This window comes from Ranitomeya imitator, chromosome 1 (assembly GCF_032444005.1).
Source record: "Ranitomeya imitator isolate aRanImi1 chromosome 1, aRanImi1.pri, whole genome shotgun sequence".
Lineage (NCBI taxonomy): Eukaryota > Metazoa > Chordata > Amphibia > Anura > Dendrobatidae > Ranitomeya > Ranitomeya imitator.
The window spans coordinates 47,650,209-47,667,134 of record NC_091282.1 but is presented as its reverse complement, the minus strand read 5'-3'; the positions used below and the strand labels follow the sequence as shown (position 1 = coordinate 47,667,134).

Here is a 16,926-nt window from a genome sequence, read left to right as displayed (position 1 = left end):
CCGTCTGACCGCTATATACTGTGCCTGGCCTCGCCATAAGCCCGAGCGAGTACCCGAAACTGCAAAAAGAAAAGAAAAACATTTCCCTGTAGATGTAGCACTGGCCAGATATTATTGGTGGGTTTACATAGGACTGCAGGTAACCGTCACTCCTTTCTATTAACACAGTGAGTTAACATAATGCAGCCCAAGTCACCACGTCAGCTCTGCTACATTACCCTTCATACATCACTCATTTATTTTTTTTTTTTACTGACCGTGGAGTTGAAAATTAAAAATCGTCCAATCCAAAATTATTCCCAAACTGTGTCCAGACGTTCCTGGCAGCCTCCACCATCAGACACCGCGGCAGTCCTATCCACGTCTGTCCTCTCAGCCCGCAGCCAACGACACCCAGTGCACATTAAAGGAGTTCTCCAGTAGCAGCGCTGTATAGTAAAAACTCGTCTGACAACTCTCCGCTCCGGCCCTCGGTAGAGAAAGTCAGCTCTCTATGACACAGGCCGATTGTATGACAACAATGGCCGTGTGTACAGCGAAAACCTTCCAAAACAAATTATTATGTAATAAACAAATGTGCTGCATAGCTCTGCGGGCGCTAACATTTACGCAACCGGGTAAAAGTTCACACTGCATTACTGCTAGATCTATGTACTCTGCACAGTTTGTACCCACCAGGTTCCCTGCACTAAACAAGCATTAGTTTGTCCTTGGGCCTCATCCACACCTCAGGCAGCGGCCAAAATCAGCTGGTCCAGACGACCATCATCAAATATGTATAGGGGGGCTCTAATCTCATCCAGAAGCCAGTAATACTGGGGAACATGGTGAAACCAATAGTTATAGACGTATAGACGCAGAGGGGGGCGCGCAATGGACGCAGAGGGGGCGCGCAATGGACGCAGAGGGGGGCGCGCGGGACGCAGAGGGGGGCGCGCGGGACGCAGAGGGGGGCGCGAGGGACGCAGAGGGGGGCGCGAGGGACGCAGAGGGGGGCGCGAGGGACGCAGAGGGGGGCGCGAGGGACGCAGAGGGGGGCGCGAGGGACGCAGAGGGGGGCGCGAGGGACGCAGAGGGGGGCGCGAGGGACGCAGAGGGGGGCGCGAGGGACGCAGAGGGGGGCGCGCGGGACGCAGAGGGGGGCGCGCGGGACGCAGAGGGGGCGAGAGGGACACGGGGCGCGAGGGACGGGGCGCGAGGGGCGCGAGGGACACAGAGGGGGCGCGAGGGACACAGAGGGGGCGCGAGGGACACAGAGGGGGCGCGAGGGACACAGAGGGGGCGCGAGGGACACAGAGGGGGCGCGAGGGACACAGAGGGGGCGCGAGGGACACAGAGGGGGGCGCGAGGGACACAGAGGGGGGCGCGAGGGACACAGAGGGGGCGCGAGGGACACAGAGGGGGCGCGAGGGACACAGAGGGGGCGCGAGGGACACAGAGGGGGCGCGAGGGACACAGAGGGGGCGCGAGGGACACAGAGGGGGCGCGAGGGACACAGAGGGGGCGCGAGGGACACAGAGGGGGCGCGAGGGACACAGAGGGGGCCCGAGGGACACAGAGGGGGCCCGAGGGACACAGAGGGGGCCCGAGGGACACAGAGGGGGCCCGAGGGACACAGAGCCTGTCCAAGCGTCCGACATGCTCAATTCAAATACTCAAGCATTACCCTGCTCGGTCAACAGTAATTGTGAACAATTTATTCAATCTTTCTCAGTATTATATCTTGCTCTAATAAAAAAAAGAATAAAAAATATAAAAAAGAAAAGCACCATCCGATGTCACTTTTTGTTTTAGCATATTTTGTTCTACCTTTGTTATAAAATCCCCAAATTTAAAAACTTCGATTCTTGCACCCACCCAACTGAAAAATAGAGGATGAACCCATAAGAAAAGCACAGGGTTGAGGTCACTTTAAAAAGAAGTCAGGGATTTCTCTGAACACACAGAAGTCAGAGACTGCAGAGTAAATAGTGTCTCAGTGCTTCCCTGGTTAGAAAAGGCAGGTAAATAAAAGGGCTGAATGTGATCAGAAAAGCACGGCTGCTTTGGTTTCTTGAAACAGCACCACCATGGGACATATTTGGGTATTGCAGTTTCAAATCTAAATTATATAGGAGCGGCGACTAGTAATAAATTGCATTTTTTATAACTGGTGTTAATGCCGCTGCTCTTCTGAATCTGGTGATGTTTCTTTTCTTCCTGTTCCTCCCTGTTCCTGATATATGGCCTCGTCTTCCCTTCATATAATTTCATTAGCCAAGTGGGTGTGGTCCTCAACTATCTTTAGGGCCACACCCACTTGTATAACAAGACAATCTATATACAGGGAAGAGGAGGACATAACTCAGGAGCGGAGAAGCACAAGAACAAAAGAAAAAAACAGCACCGGATTCGGGAGAACAGCGGAATTTACACCAGGTAAGAAAAAATAAAAAAACATAACACATTTTATCATCAAGTGAGGGGTTAAGTGAATGAGACACAACTGCAATCACAGACACAACATTGAGGTAGATTGTAAAATCGCCTGAACAATTGCAGGTTGATGTCCAATATAAGAACAAAAAATAAACAGTAAAAGAATAAAAAAAAAAGTTGGAATCAATTTTTTTTTTTCAGTACAAAAATAAAGATAAAGAGAACATAGGAATATTTTGAATAAGAACATCCGCAAAAGCCCGATGTAAGAAAATGTTAGTTAACCCCTACACTCCGGGCGATTATCATTATCCGTTTTTCTTTTTTACCTCCCCTTTTAGGAGCCATAACTTAATCTTTTCATCATTATGGCCATACAAGGGCTTGTTTTTTTGAAGGACGAACACCACCATTGATTTTCCCACATATTATACTGGAAAACATGCGTTGAAACAACAACAAAAAAAGTGCAATTCCACAATTTTATTTATTTATTCTATTCATGGGAAAAACAATTTGCGTTCGTCGCCATTTTCCGAGATGTGTAGTTTCCATTTTTCAGGATCTAGGGCTGGGTGAGGGCTTATTTTTTTGCGCCCTGAGCTGACTTTTTTTAATGGATACCATACAATATTTTATTCATCTCATTTCATTTTATTGCAATGTTGTGGCGACCATAAAAAAAAACCCAAAAACTTTAATTCTGGAGTTTAGCTTTTTTTTTTTTTTTGTTACGCCGTTTACGATCGGATTAGTTTATTTTATATTTTAATAGATGGGACATTTCTGAACGCAGAGATACCAAATGTTTATTTTTTATTTTATTTTTAATAGGGCAAAAGGAGGGGGGCTTACAAATTGAGCTTTTTTTTTATCTACGGTAATTTTATTAATATTTTGTAAAAAAAAAAATTTTACCACTTTTTACTGTGTTCAATAGTCTCCTTCGGAGACTTGAAGCTGCAAATTTTCCCGATTGATTCAGCACTTTGATTAAAATCAGCCATCAAGAGCGGGGAAAGATACGGGCTCAGCGCCAGAGCCCGCCTCAAAAGGAAGGGACACGGCCAATGGCGTAAATATACGTGATCGGTCCTGAAGCGGTTAACGATAAATGCTGGAAATGAAATTAAATGTAATCGAAAATGCAAAATTACAATTTTATGGCGGCCGCACCTGCCCTGTAATACGCAAGGCCAAAGTCCCATGCCTTTTTCCTTGCGGTGTTTTTTTTCTGCAGGTGCACATTGGTAATCTTCCCTGATTATTGCACATTTGGTGCAGATTTGAAGCAGGATATTCTGCACTTTAAAATGCAATTGCACGCATTTATTTATTTTTACACTTTTTCTGGCTCCACATAGAAACTTTTCGGGGGAAAAAAAATGCTTAAAAAAAAAAGGGGGAAAAAATTTTACAGCACAGATTTTTTTGCAGTACTCTATATAGTAAATTGCAAAATGCAGCATGTGAATCAAAGCTAAAAAAAAAAAAAAAATTCATACAGACGTGTGGATAGAAGAAGAATGGTTCTTCTAAAGAGAACCATAAAAAAAAAAAAAAAGCCTTTGGTGGGAAGGGGATAAAGGTGTCCTGTCACCGACTTGTATTACCTACGGAATAATGCAGATTTTTCTTCTTTTTTTTTTTATATAACGGTGTTGTGTCATGACAGTTGTCAATTAATTCATTAAATTCCATGAAGAGGAACGTTAAAATGCCAGGAATGTGTCAGAATTTGTATTCCCCAACAATTCCCACAGATTATCGATTGGATCATGATTTGCAATGTTTTGGTGATTATTTATCCCCATCAATTGCCCTGTAATCTGTTGGATGTCGGTCGCTTGTTCACCTGTACATGACCTGTGAGCGACTTGGACCCTTGAAGGACAGTGGTATCTGGACGATTACGGAATCGGGACTCGGCTATGGGCGACTTGGACCCTTGAAGGACAACGGTATCTGGACGATTACGGAATCGGGACTCGGCTATGGGCGACTTGGACCCTTGAAGGACAACGGTATCTGGACGATTACGGAATCGGGACTCGGCTATGGGCGACTTGGACCCTTGAAGGACAACGGTATCTGGATGGCTATGGAATCGGGACTCGGCTATGGACTCATTTGAGCCTGGATCATCTTGGGGCATGATGACTATTTCGGTCGGTTGTACTAATCCCCTACTGTTATGTGAGGGATACAGTATTTTAGATGGACAGTTTCTGCAAGTTCTTTGGAGGAGGGATATTTTTGTCCTCTTCCTTATATATGCCTGTACATATAGTCACATAGTCAGTCAGCAATAGTGCAAGTTCCACCACTTAAAAAGATGAGAGGCGTCTGTAATTTACATCATAGGTAGACCTCAACTATGGGAGACAAACTGAGAAAAAAAAATCCAGAAAATCACATTGTCTGTTTTTTTAACATTTTATTTGCATATTATGGTGGAAAATAAGTATTTGGTCAGAAACAAAATTTCATCTCAATACTTTGTAATATATCCTTTGTTGGCAATGACAGAGGTCAAACGTTTTCTGTAAGTCTTCACAAGGTTGCCACACACTGTTGTTGGTATGTTGGCCCATTCCTCCATGCAGATCTCCTCTAGAGCAGTGATGTTTTTGGCTTTTCGCTTGGCAACACGGACTTTCAACTCCCTCCAAAGGTTTTCTATAGGGTTGAGATCTGGAGACTGGCTAGGCCACTCCAGGACCTTCAAATGCTTCTTACGAAGCCACTCCTTCGTTGCCCTGGCGGTGTGCTTTGGATCATTGTCATGTTGAAAGACCCAGCCACGTTTCATCTTCAATGCCCTTGCTGATTGAAGGAGGTTTGCACTCAAAATCTCACGATACATGGCCCCATTCATTCTTTCATATACCCGGATCAGTCGTCCTGGCCCCTTTGCAGAGAAACAGCCCCAAAGCATGATGTTTCCACCACCATGCTTTACAGTAGGTATGGTGTTTGATGGATGCAACTCCGTATTCTTTTTCCTCCAAACACGACAAGTTGTGTTTCTACCAAACAGTTCCAGTTTGGTTTCATCAGACCATAGGACATTCTCCCAAAACTCCTCTGGATCATCCAAATGCTCTCTAGCAAACTTCAGAGGGGCCCGGACAAGTACTGGCTTAAGCAGTGGGACACGTCTGGCACTGCAGGATCTGAGTCCATGGTGGCGTAGTGTGTTACTTATGGTAGGCCTTGTTACATTGGTCCCAGCTCTCTGCAGTTCATTCACTAGGTCCCCCAGCGTGGTTCTGGGATTTTTGCTCACCGTTCTTGTGATCATTCTGACCCCACGGGGTGGGATTTTGCGTGGAGCCCCATGTATGTCTTCCATTTTCTAATTATTGCTCCCACTGTTGATTTCTTCACTCCAAGCTGGTTGGCTATTGCAGATTCAGTCTTCCCAGCCTGGTGCAGGGCTACAATTTTGTTTCTGGTGTCCTTTGACAGCTCTTTGGTCTTCACCATAGTGGAGTTTGGAGTCAGACTGTTTGAGGGTGTGCACAGGTGTCTTTTTATACTGATAACAAGTTTAAACAGGTGCCATTACTACAGGTAATGAGTGCAGGAAAGAGGAGACTCTTAAAGAAGAAGTTACAGGTCTGTGAGAGCCAGAAATCTTGATTGTTTGTTTCTGACCAAATACTTATTTTCCACCATAATATGCAAAAAAATTGATAAAAAAAACAGACAATGTGATTTGCTGGATTTTTTTTTCTCAGTTTGTCTCCCATAGTTGAGGTCTACCTATGATGTAAATTACAGACGCCTCTCATCTTTTTAAGTGGTGGAACTTGCACTATTGTGACTGACTAAATACTTTTTTGCCCCACTGTATATATACTTCTTTGCAAACATGTGGTGATTTATACTGCCAGCCCTATTTATCTTACTATATTATGTTAAAATATTTCTTGCAGACATATGTGTGATTAGGGGTGTTTTGTACACACTTGTTGTATTTTTAATGTTTTTAGATGTTCTTTGCTGTGGTGTTTAATAAACTATTTGGTATTTTTCTATTCCTTGTGGTTGTGCTGGCCTGTTTGTAGTCCAATCTTTTTTTCTTTTCTTTGCCATATACATTATTGGACTAGGCACTGCACCCCTCTCTTTTTATCCAATACAGCTTGAGTGCTATATTTTGTATTTATCCCCTTTCAACTCCTTGTTCCTCATGTCACGGGGTTTTACATCTGTCCTCGATACAGCCGGCCTTCAGCGATGACATATGACCGCTGCAGCCATTATATGTGCAGACACCATCGCTGGAGGCTTTCTGAGCTGAGGGGGGGGGACCTAAGACGCGTTGTCATGGCAGCCCCAAGGGAGCCGAATCTAGTAGGCCTCATTTATCAAAACGGTCTAAAAAGAAACGGTCTTTGTTGCCCATAGCATCCAATCAGAGCCCAGCTTTCATTTTTTAAACTGCTCTGGTAGAATGAAAGCTGCGAGGCAATTGGTCGCTAAGAGCAACAAAGACACGGAATGTTTTTACCTCACAGTTTTGAAAAATTTGACCCCATTTTTTTTAATTCTTCACTAGTGAATCCACAGGTAACCGCAGCAAAGTGCACAATTGGGTTGTCACGAATTTTGACTTCTGTATTGAACCTAATAGGGAACTGCCAGAACTAGAGATGAATGCCTCAAAATTACATCTGGGCAGATTCGCTCAATTTGGCAGTCCAAATCAAAAGAGACCCCCCCCCCCCCCTATAAACCATAAAAGTGGGGAGAGAAGGGGTTAAATATACCCATTATATACTCATGTGCTAGGCCCTCACCTGTCCGTTTGCTGCCGCAGCCGATCGGTTCTTTGCGGCCCCCCCATGGCCCCAATTACAGGCCTCCGCATCGGGAGATTTGAGAATCGGTGCTGAGGACCGGAGGGATGTGGCGGCATCGCTCAGACAGACGCGTATATATTGTGTATTACTTTAGAACCAAAATGGCAGCAGGATAGATTTTTTGCAAATTTCAATGATTTGAGATCCATCAGGATGTAAACTTTTGCAAAAATCTGCAACTAATATCATTCATCTCTATCCGTGACCATTTAAAAAAAAAATCTCAGATTTCCAAAACTGCACCATGTAACTTTCAGCGTTTTTTTTTCACCCATAGAAAGCAATGATTAAAATGCAGCAAAAAACACAGGTAATAGGTTTTTTCTGCAGAAAACTCAGGAAGTTGTATAATTTTTATTTTAATTTTTTTTTTTTTTTTGGGGGGGGGGGGGGGGTGGGGGGCACTAAAAACCTTATCATGCACATGAGGCAAATGTACCTGAAAAAAACAACAGCAAAAGCAGCTTCTTTACTGCCAAGAGAGCAGGTTTTGCCAGCAGAAAAATAAGCAGCAAAAATGCAAAGTGTGAACATAACCTAATTATTTGGTGAAGTAATTTCTGCAGCTGTTGGCAGGAAAAAAAGCAGAGTATAAAATGCGAATTTTGATATGTTTTTTTACATGCGTTTTTGGTTAAGATTTTTCCCTGCTCATCTGTATAAGTGAAATCTGCAGCAAAATGACATACTGCAGATTTGGATCGGAGCGTCAAAAAATAAGCAACGCCACGATACGCATTCCCTTTACTGGCATCACGAAATACTTCAGGCTTTGTGACAAATCTGCACCGTTACTACCTGGTGGTAGTGCCCACAAGTCCAGTATCTCTAATCCCTGATATATACTGAGGATGATGCGTTGCGGAGCTGATAAATTCACAGACACTTCCAGTTCACAGAGATCCCCACAAGTACAATACCGAGAAACACAAGAGGACAAATAAAAGCATTCCTGTCCCCGTGCCAGCAGGCGCCGGCCTGATAACAGGGCACTATTTTTAATAAGCTGCACGCTCTTACACCGCGCACATTCCTATCCGTCCGGTCTACAGTAATCTTGTTCCATGAGAGTGAATACTAATCACTGTAGGATAGAAAGATAGAAAGTAATTCAACTTTAATAATATATATTATGTCTCAAGTCTTCTCCAGTTTCAAGATCTCCATTTGCGGCCAGTAAATGGAAACTTTTTTTACATCCAAAGCTTGGAAACCCGAATAAACTTTAAAAAACATTCCTCCTCTGGATAATTATTTCAAGCACCGTAGTTTTTGTTTTGCTGAAATGGCTTGGAAGAATGCTTCGTGGTTTTTATTTTTTCCTGCAGCAGCATTTTGATTGGACAGTGCCTAGTTTGGAGCAGATTCCAAAATTGGCATGCACTTTTTTCTACCCCACCATGGGGTTTTTTTCAAAGCCGGTAGAGGAAGAAATTCACAAAAGAGTTAAGATATGATCAGCAAACTGGTTCTACAATAGAAATGATGAAGAAGAGTTTTTCAAAGTGGTTTTTAGGCACTTTTTGGAAGTGTGGGACCAGACTTTGCTCGCACATGGAGAAATAAAAAAAAATAAAAAAATAAAAAAAAAATTCTACACCTTCTCCACTGACAGGCCATAAAAGTCAGATTGCATGCTGATACCATTCAATTTTTTTTAAGGACCCATTCACTTGCATTGCGGATTTTGTTCTGACATTCGGTTCAAAATCAAACAGGTCTCCGATATTTTCCGCAGACCACCAAATCTAAGGGAGAAAAAAAAACAAACCAAAAAAATCATCGGACAGGTGAATGGCCCCACAGACCATCTCAGATACAAGTGCGATCCGAGAAAAACCGCACTCGTAAGCAAAAATCAAACATCTGAATGAGGCCTTGAATGTTGGCGCAGCCGTTGAGATTTCCCATGCAAAGCCCCTTCAGGAAAACGCGGGCAGTCATCATCCTGGGGTGGTCCCGCCAACGGGGTGGTCCCGCCAGAGGAAGCTGGAAATGAGCAGGTCACTTTTATGCACTTCAGGGTTTCTGAAACTAGAAATGGTTAAAAGGAGTAACACAAGACGGAACCTGTGCGCAACAATGCCGTTTTCACATTGCTGCGCATTATCTCCATTTTCTGGAATGCTTTTGCTGCTCTTTTTCAGCCGGATTCCGTGCAGGTGCGCACATACCCTTAAGGCAGGTTCACAGGTTGAATATTTAGTCAAGATTTCTGAGCAGCGCATTGACGTGTCTCTGTAGCCAATTGGGCATGTATTACACTGAAATCTGGAGGGCGTTGAACACAAAGTATTTTATAACGTTGCAAAACCTTACATTATATAATGAATAAACAAACATGGACATAAACCCAGATACCCCTTTTCCTTGCGAGATCAGGCACCGACTAGTTCTATCAGTCCGGACTTAAATGGGGACAAGTGATAATAAACTGCAGGAGGAATAACACAAACAATGAAAACTCTTATCAAACCCTTGAGCTGCAGAACAAGTGCCATATCCTGAAGGGCACCGCGTCCTGCTCACCAGGCCAGCACAGCCAATGTTATAGCTCTGACCAGAAACACAGACACAATGCAGGGAGGGCACTACTTGGCTCAGTGGGTATACTGTACAGCCAACTGTGGCCGACGACACACCTAACAAAAGGACGGACATCTATACAGCTATATGCAAGTCTAAACAAACACTGCATTCAAATTATGGCTGTAATTGGGGCAATAAAGAGGTTTTCGCCAATTATGGGGCCATTGGTATCCTTCCCATTGGGCTTTTGCCTTCTGCATTTTCAGTGGCAGGGGAGCCTGTGTTTTATCAATCTTATCAACTATGTAACATGACAAACAAAATGGGGAAAAGCTGAAATACCAGGTCTAAGTAACACTGTACATGACCAACAGCGTCGACAGCGCAACAAAGGAATCGTCATCAAAATGAACCAATTGAGGTAATGATCGTTGGGGTTGATGACCGCTGTGAATTGTCTCGAAACACAGCTGACATCAAGCCCAGGTGTTAGTAATGGAGAGGTGTCTATCAGACACCCCTATTACTAACCCGATAATCAAAAAGTTAATTAGTTAGCCACTTTATTAAAAAGAAAAGAAAAAAATATATACACAAAAGGTCCACCATAGTTCACTTAATCTCTCCATTACTAACACCGGGGCTTGACGGCAGCTGTGTTTTCAGAGAAATCACAACTCATCAACCCCAAACACCATTACCCCGATTGCCAACGCAACAAGGCAATTTGGAAAAGCCGAGCAAAGCACCAGAATTGGCGCGTCTAATGTGATGCCAATTCTGGAGTGGCTGTGGGCTCTTATTTTTAGGCTAGAACATGTCCAATAACCAAGGACCTTACCAGCTTGACAATATCAGCTCACAGCTGTCTGCTTTACCTGGGCTGGTTATCAAAAAATAAAGGGGACTGTACGTCATTTTTTTTTTCCAGCTGTTTATTAGGTTACTACACGTACCGTAAGCAACACACGCACAACACTAATTCTATATCTCATGGATATCCATCTTTGCACATCTTTAATAAAAAAAAATCTTGAATTTCTAATCCGAGTTCCATGTTTACGAGTGGCTCAGAAACAGTCCGCGTGAAAACAGGGACATGAGCACGGCCCCATAGATTATAATGGGTGTGCGAGTGTACGTGTCTTCAGTATGTGTGAGAATGAACGACATGTACTACAAACATGGACGTGTGAAGGGGACCTAAGGGGAAATGGGTAGGTAGTATAGAGGTTCCGCAGCAGCTGAGATGAACTTCATAATAGACATGGCTACATATGTACATTACACAAGCACCACCATCACATCCACGTCTTACCTTCTTGATAGTCTTTGTCTGCACCAACGCAAGATCTCGATTTTCATCTGCGACGTACAGGGATAATTTCACGTAAGGATCACTGCAAAAGAAAAGCGCACAATATAAGGAGAAGGTGCAAAAAAGTGAAAATTCTCTGGTGCGACTGCTCTGTCCCAACATGAAGACATAAAACTGAGAATGTGGAGTCTTGCGTCGTTCTTCCCACTGCTGAGGTAGTGGGGGTCACATCTGCCCCCTAATTATTACTGGCAGCACCCCTATATGGTTTGTAGAGACATTGGGCAAATAATTGTAACTGTCTGGTGGTCGGGGGAGGGGGGGGGGGGTCATATTTTCAAATGGAAAATTGAGGAGAATTTGAGGGGCAATAAAAAAAATAAAATAAAAATAAAAAATAAAAATCGGACTGCACTCTGATGGCATCCAAGTGCTGTCCAAATTTTAGGAGCTGTTGGAAAGGAACAGGTGGAGAATTTTATTTTTTAATTTCTTCATGTACAAGAAAAATAGAATAAAAAGGAGTCAATTTTTCTCATGTGGGAAAAATCAGACAAGTGAACCTTTTGGAGCAATTTTTTTATTTTTTATTTTTATTATTTACTTGCATATAATTTTGGCTATAGATTTTTATTTTTTGCAATTGGATTTGATGAAAAATTTTGCACCATTTTCCTCCTAAATCGCCTGTCTATAACCGGATTATATATAAAAAAAAAAAAAAAAAAAGTTAACCGAGGATCCATCAGTCGCCTCGCTATGACGGTCCAATGGGAAAGAGTGCTGTCTTTTTCTGACATCCACTCAACTGATTTATGACCTGCTAGCTTCACATTGCGTTAGTGCAATCCATTTAGCGCATACGCTAACACAATGTACAAAAAGGGATTGCGTTTAGCGATCCCGCTAGCGCAGATGCCCGACCTGCGCTAGCGAGAAACGGTCCGTCAGAAAAAAAAAAAAAGGGACATCGCTAATGCATGCCAAAAATGGCATACGTTAGCGATGCGTTAGCGCACCCATTGACAGCAGTGTATCTAACGGATCCGTTACATAGCGTTAATTGCGCCATGTAACGGATTCTGTCAGCGGACACACAATAACGCAATGTGAACCCAGCCTATAAATGCCAAAAACAGTGCAAAAATTAATTTTTAGCCCCAAATCTATGCATTAAAATATATATAAAAAAAATAAATAAATAAAAAGAAAAAAAGAAAAGGTGCGCCTTAACTTCTGAAAAAAAATAAAAATAAAATCAGAAAATAAACGCCAGTGCCACGGTGATCATTCTGGTATTTATTTACCAACAGTGAACATGTGACCTCTGCAGACAATCATTAGTTGAAGCGGTCATTTTTTATTTTTTTTTCTCCAAAAGCTGGAGATCCCCTTTAAGCTTTATTTGTGTTCCATATCTCCCCCGTATACACCACGCCGCCGCCTGCACTTTGTGTATCACACAACATATTTAGTGAAAATAAAGCGCCATGCGTTGCGAGCTGCACGCTATAGCCCTTCATTATTTGCATGCAGGAATGTGAGCAATGTTTGTTTTCGGCAGGCTCGGCTCCTCAGGGCGGCAATTAGCTCCATGTTTGACTTCATAACACTTCTATCACGTCTCGATGGCTTTCCGGCAACTGCGAGCAGTTGACAGAACAGAATTTTAAGGAGACGTCGCCCGAGTGGTCCACTTAGGTCTAGTAGGAGCAAGCGGGATCCACCACTAACGCAAGGTGCAAAGCAAACACAGGTAGATGGGAAAAATAGGAATGTAAAAGAGCCAAAAATATTACATTAGATAAATGGGGGATGTACGACTTGTGAAATATTGTGAAAATATTAGGTTTACTAATGCCTAAAGGGGATGTCTTAAATTTAAAAAAAAAAAATCAAAGAACGTTTTAATTAGAAAATTATTTAAAAAAAAAAAAAAAACAAGCGCCTCACAGTTTGTACGTGGTATTGCAGCTTAGCACTACATTGGCCATTTCAGCCCCACCCTCCCCAAAACTTGCCGGAAATTTATAAACCTAAGTCACGCCCCTACTATCATTGGCGTTAAATGACGCATCGTTTCGGGCATAAAAGGAAGAGGACATCGGCCCGGGTAATGAACGATGAAAAAATAAAAAAATAAAATAAAAAGTGGCCAAATGCTCCCAAAAAACGGCGTCTACATACACCCAACATTCTAACAAATGAGACACAGCTAAAGAAAACTTTAGAGGGTATGTAAACTTTTGCAACTTATTTTCTCGGCTCAGATTCAGGTAAAATAAAAGCAAACTTTGCGGTAGTGAAAACTTTTTTTTTTTTGCAGTTTTGGGTCTACAGCTCCTACCGCAGTTCTGTGTCTTCACATGACCAACAGATTACACAGAACGAGAAAAAAGAAATTAAGACAGTTACTGAGGAGCAAATTGTCTCTTCAGAGAGGAAGAGGAGTTGAGCTATAGCGCCATCCATCGGAAGGAGTGACGCTAAAAGTCAATAACGACCCTTTAATGAGCCTTGAAGTAGGACTTCGGATAAAAGCTAAAACCAGAAATCTCAATTTGCAGACATGGCACTGATGAGGGGCAGAACCCCGAAACAACGTGCGAGATCTGGTTTGGCTCTGGTGAGGAAATTCCTAAAGGGAAAACCAACGTGCCCCGACGCCCCCCAAATACACAAGTGCCCATAGGACAGTCTGCGTTATCTCCATGGGGAAATAGAAGAAAGCCACTACTAGACAGCCGTCCCAAGAGCAAAAGGATTGGACTGTACCCGACCATTATTACCCCAATATCATCTGTCGGGGAGAGACGGGAGACCCCCCCATGTACATTAGAGGGTGGGTGCTGCTGATAATGGACAGCGTGGCCAATGTACAGGTAACGTGGGGTATGCATGTATGTAGCGGTATACAGGAGTGTGTATGTGCTGCTATATAGTGGAGATTAGGAGTATATAAATGTATCTACAGATGTATGCTAATATGACTATGAATGTGTGTGCGCAGCTAAGGACCTGTACATGTATATTTACTCCTGTGCAATTCTACGTATCTGGGTGTAAATGTGTATCTCTGTATATATAAGTGTATACACGACATGGACATGTAGTACGGATAGTGTGTGTGTATATGATATATAGTACAGATAGTGTGTGTGTATATGATATATAGTACAGATAGTGTGTGTGTATATGACATGGACGTAGTATGGATAGTGTGTGTGTATATGACATGTAGTACGGATAGTGTGTGTATACATGACATGGACATAGTACGGATAGTGTGTGTGTATATGACATGGACATGTAGTACGGATAGTATATGTGTATATGATATGGACATAGTACGGATAGTATGTGTGTATATGACATAGTACGGATAGTGTGTGTGTATATGACATGAACATGTAGTATGGATAGTATGTGTGTATATGACATAGTATGGATAGTGTGTGTATATGACATGTGGTACGGATAGTGTGTGTGTATATGACATGAACATGTAGTATGGATAGTATGTGTGTATATGACATAGTACGGATAGTGTGTGTATATGACATGTAGTACGGATAGTGTGTGTGTATATGAAATGAACATGTAGTACGGATAGTGTGTGTATATGACATGAACATAGTACGGATAGTGTGTGTATATGACATGAACGTGTAGTATGGATAGTGTGTGTGTATATGACATGAACATGTAGTACGGATAGTGTGTGTATATGACATGGACATAGTACGGATAGTGTGTGTATATGACATGTAGTACGGATAGTGTGTGTATATGACATGAACATATAGTATGGATAGTGTGTGTGTATATGACATGGACATAGTACGGATAGTGTGTGTATACATGACATGGACATAGTATGGATAGTGTGTGTGTGTATATGACATGGACGTAGTACGGATAGTGTGTGTGTATATGACATAGTACGGATAGTATGTGTGTATGATATGTAGTACGGATAGTATGTGTGTATGATATGTAGTACGGATAGTATGTGTGTATGATATGTAGTACGGATAGTATGTGTGTATGATATGTAGTACGGATAGTATGTGTGTATGATATGTAGTACGGATAGTGTGTGTGTGTATATGACATGGACATGTAGTACGGATATTGTGTGTATATGATAGGTAGTACGGAGAGTGTGTATATGACATGGACATAGTACGGATAGTGTGTGTATACATGACATGGACATAGTATGGATAGTGTGTGTGTATATGACATGGACGTAGTACGGATAGTGTGTGTGTATATGACATAGTACGGATAGTATGTGTGTATGATATGTAGTACGGATAGTGTGTGTGTATATATGACATGGACATGTAGTACGGATATTGTGTGTATATGATAAGTAGTACGGAGAGTGTGTATATGACATGGACATGTAGTACGGATAGTATGTGTGTATGATATGTAGTACGGATAGTGTGTGTGTATATGACATGGACATGTAGTACGGAGAGTGTGTGTGTATGATAAGTAGTACGGAGAGTGTGTATATGACATGGACATGTAGTACAGATTGTGTGTGTATATGACATGGACGTAGTATGGATAGTGTGTGTGTTTACGACATGTAGTACAGATAGTGTGTGTGTATATGACATGGACATGTAGTACGGATAGTATGTGTGTATATGACATGGACATAGTATGGATAGTGCGTGTATATGACATGTAGTACGGATAGTGTGTGTGTATATGATAAGTAGTACGGATAGTATGTGTGTATATGACATGGACATAGTATGGATAGTGTGTGTATATGACATGTAGTACGGATAGTGTGTGTGTATATGACATGAACATGTAGTATGGATAGTATGTGTGTATATGACATGTAGTACGGATAGTGTGTGTGTATATGGTACATGTAGTACGGATAGGGTGTGTGTATATGGTACATGTAGTACGGATAGTATGTGTATATATGACATGGACACAGTATGGATAGTGTGTGTCTCACCCATCCCTTGTAGATTGTGAGCCCTCGCGGGCAGGGTCCTCATTCCTCCTGTACCAGTTATGACTTGTATTGTTTAAGATTATTGTACTTGTTTTCATTATATATACCCCTCCTCACATGTAAAGCGCCATGGAATAAATGGCGCTATAACAATAAATAATAATAATATATGACATGTAGTACGGATAGTGTGTGTGTGTGTGTGTGTGTGTGTATATGACATGTAGTACGGATAGTGTGTGTGTATATGACATGTAGTACAGATAGTGTGTGTGTATATGACATGTAGTACGGATAGTGTGTGTGTGTGTGTATATGACATGTAGTACAGATAGTGTGTGTGTATATGACATGTAGTACGGATAGTGTGTGTGTATATGACATGTAGTACAGATAGTGTGTGTATATGACATGTAGTACAGATAGTGTGTGTGTATATGACATGTAGTACAGATAGTGTGTGTGTATATGACATGTAGTACAGATAGTGTGTGTATATGACATGTAGTACAGATAGTGTGTGTGTATATGACATGTAGTACAGATAGTGTGTGTGTATATGACATGTAGTACAGATAGTGTGTGTGTATATGACATGTAGTACAGATAGTGTGTGTGTATATGACATGTAGTACAGATATTGTGTGTGTATATGACATGTAGTATGGATAGTGTGTGTGTATATGACATGTAGTACAGATATTGTGTGTGTATATGACATGTAGTACAGATAGTGTGTATATGACATGTAGTACAGATAGTGTGTGTGTATATGACATGTAGTACAGATATTGTGT

General features: G+C 42.1%; 1 protein-coding gene across 5 annotated transcripts in view; it reads right to left on the bottom strand.

The window, feature by feature from the left end:
* NEDD4L (NEDD4 like E3 ubiquitin protein ligase) overlaps positions 1-16,926 on the bottom strand; it is a 335,097-nt gene that overhangs the window by 158,073 nt on the left and 160,098 nt on the right. For all 5 annotated transcript variants that reach the window (XM_069746056.1, XM_069746084.1, XM_069746057.1 and 2 more), the window contains exon 3: positions 11,137-11,218. In XM_069746056.1, the coding sequence (XP_069602157.1) occupies positions 11,137-11,218 (82 nt within the window). The remainder of the gene's footprint in view (positions 1-11,136; positions 11,219-16,926) is intronic.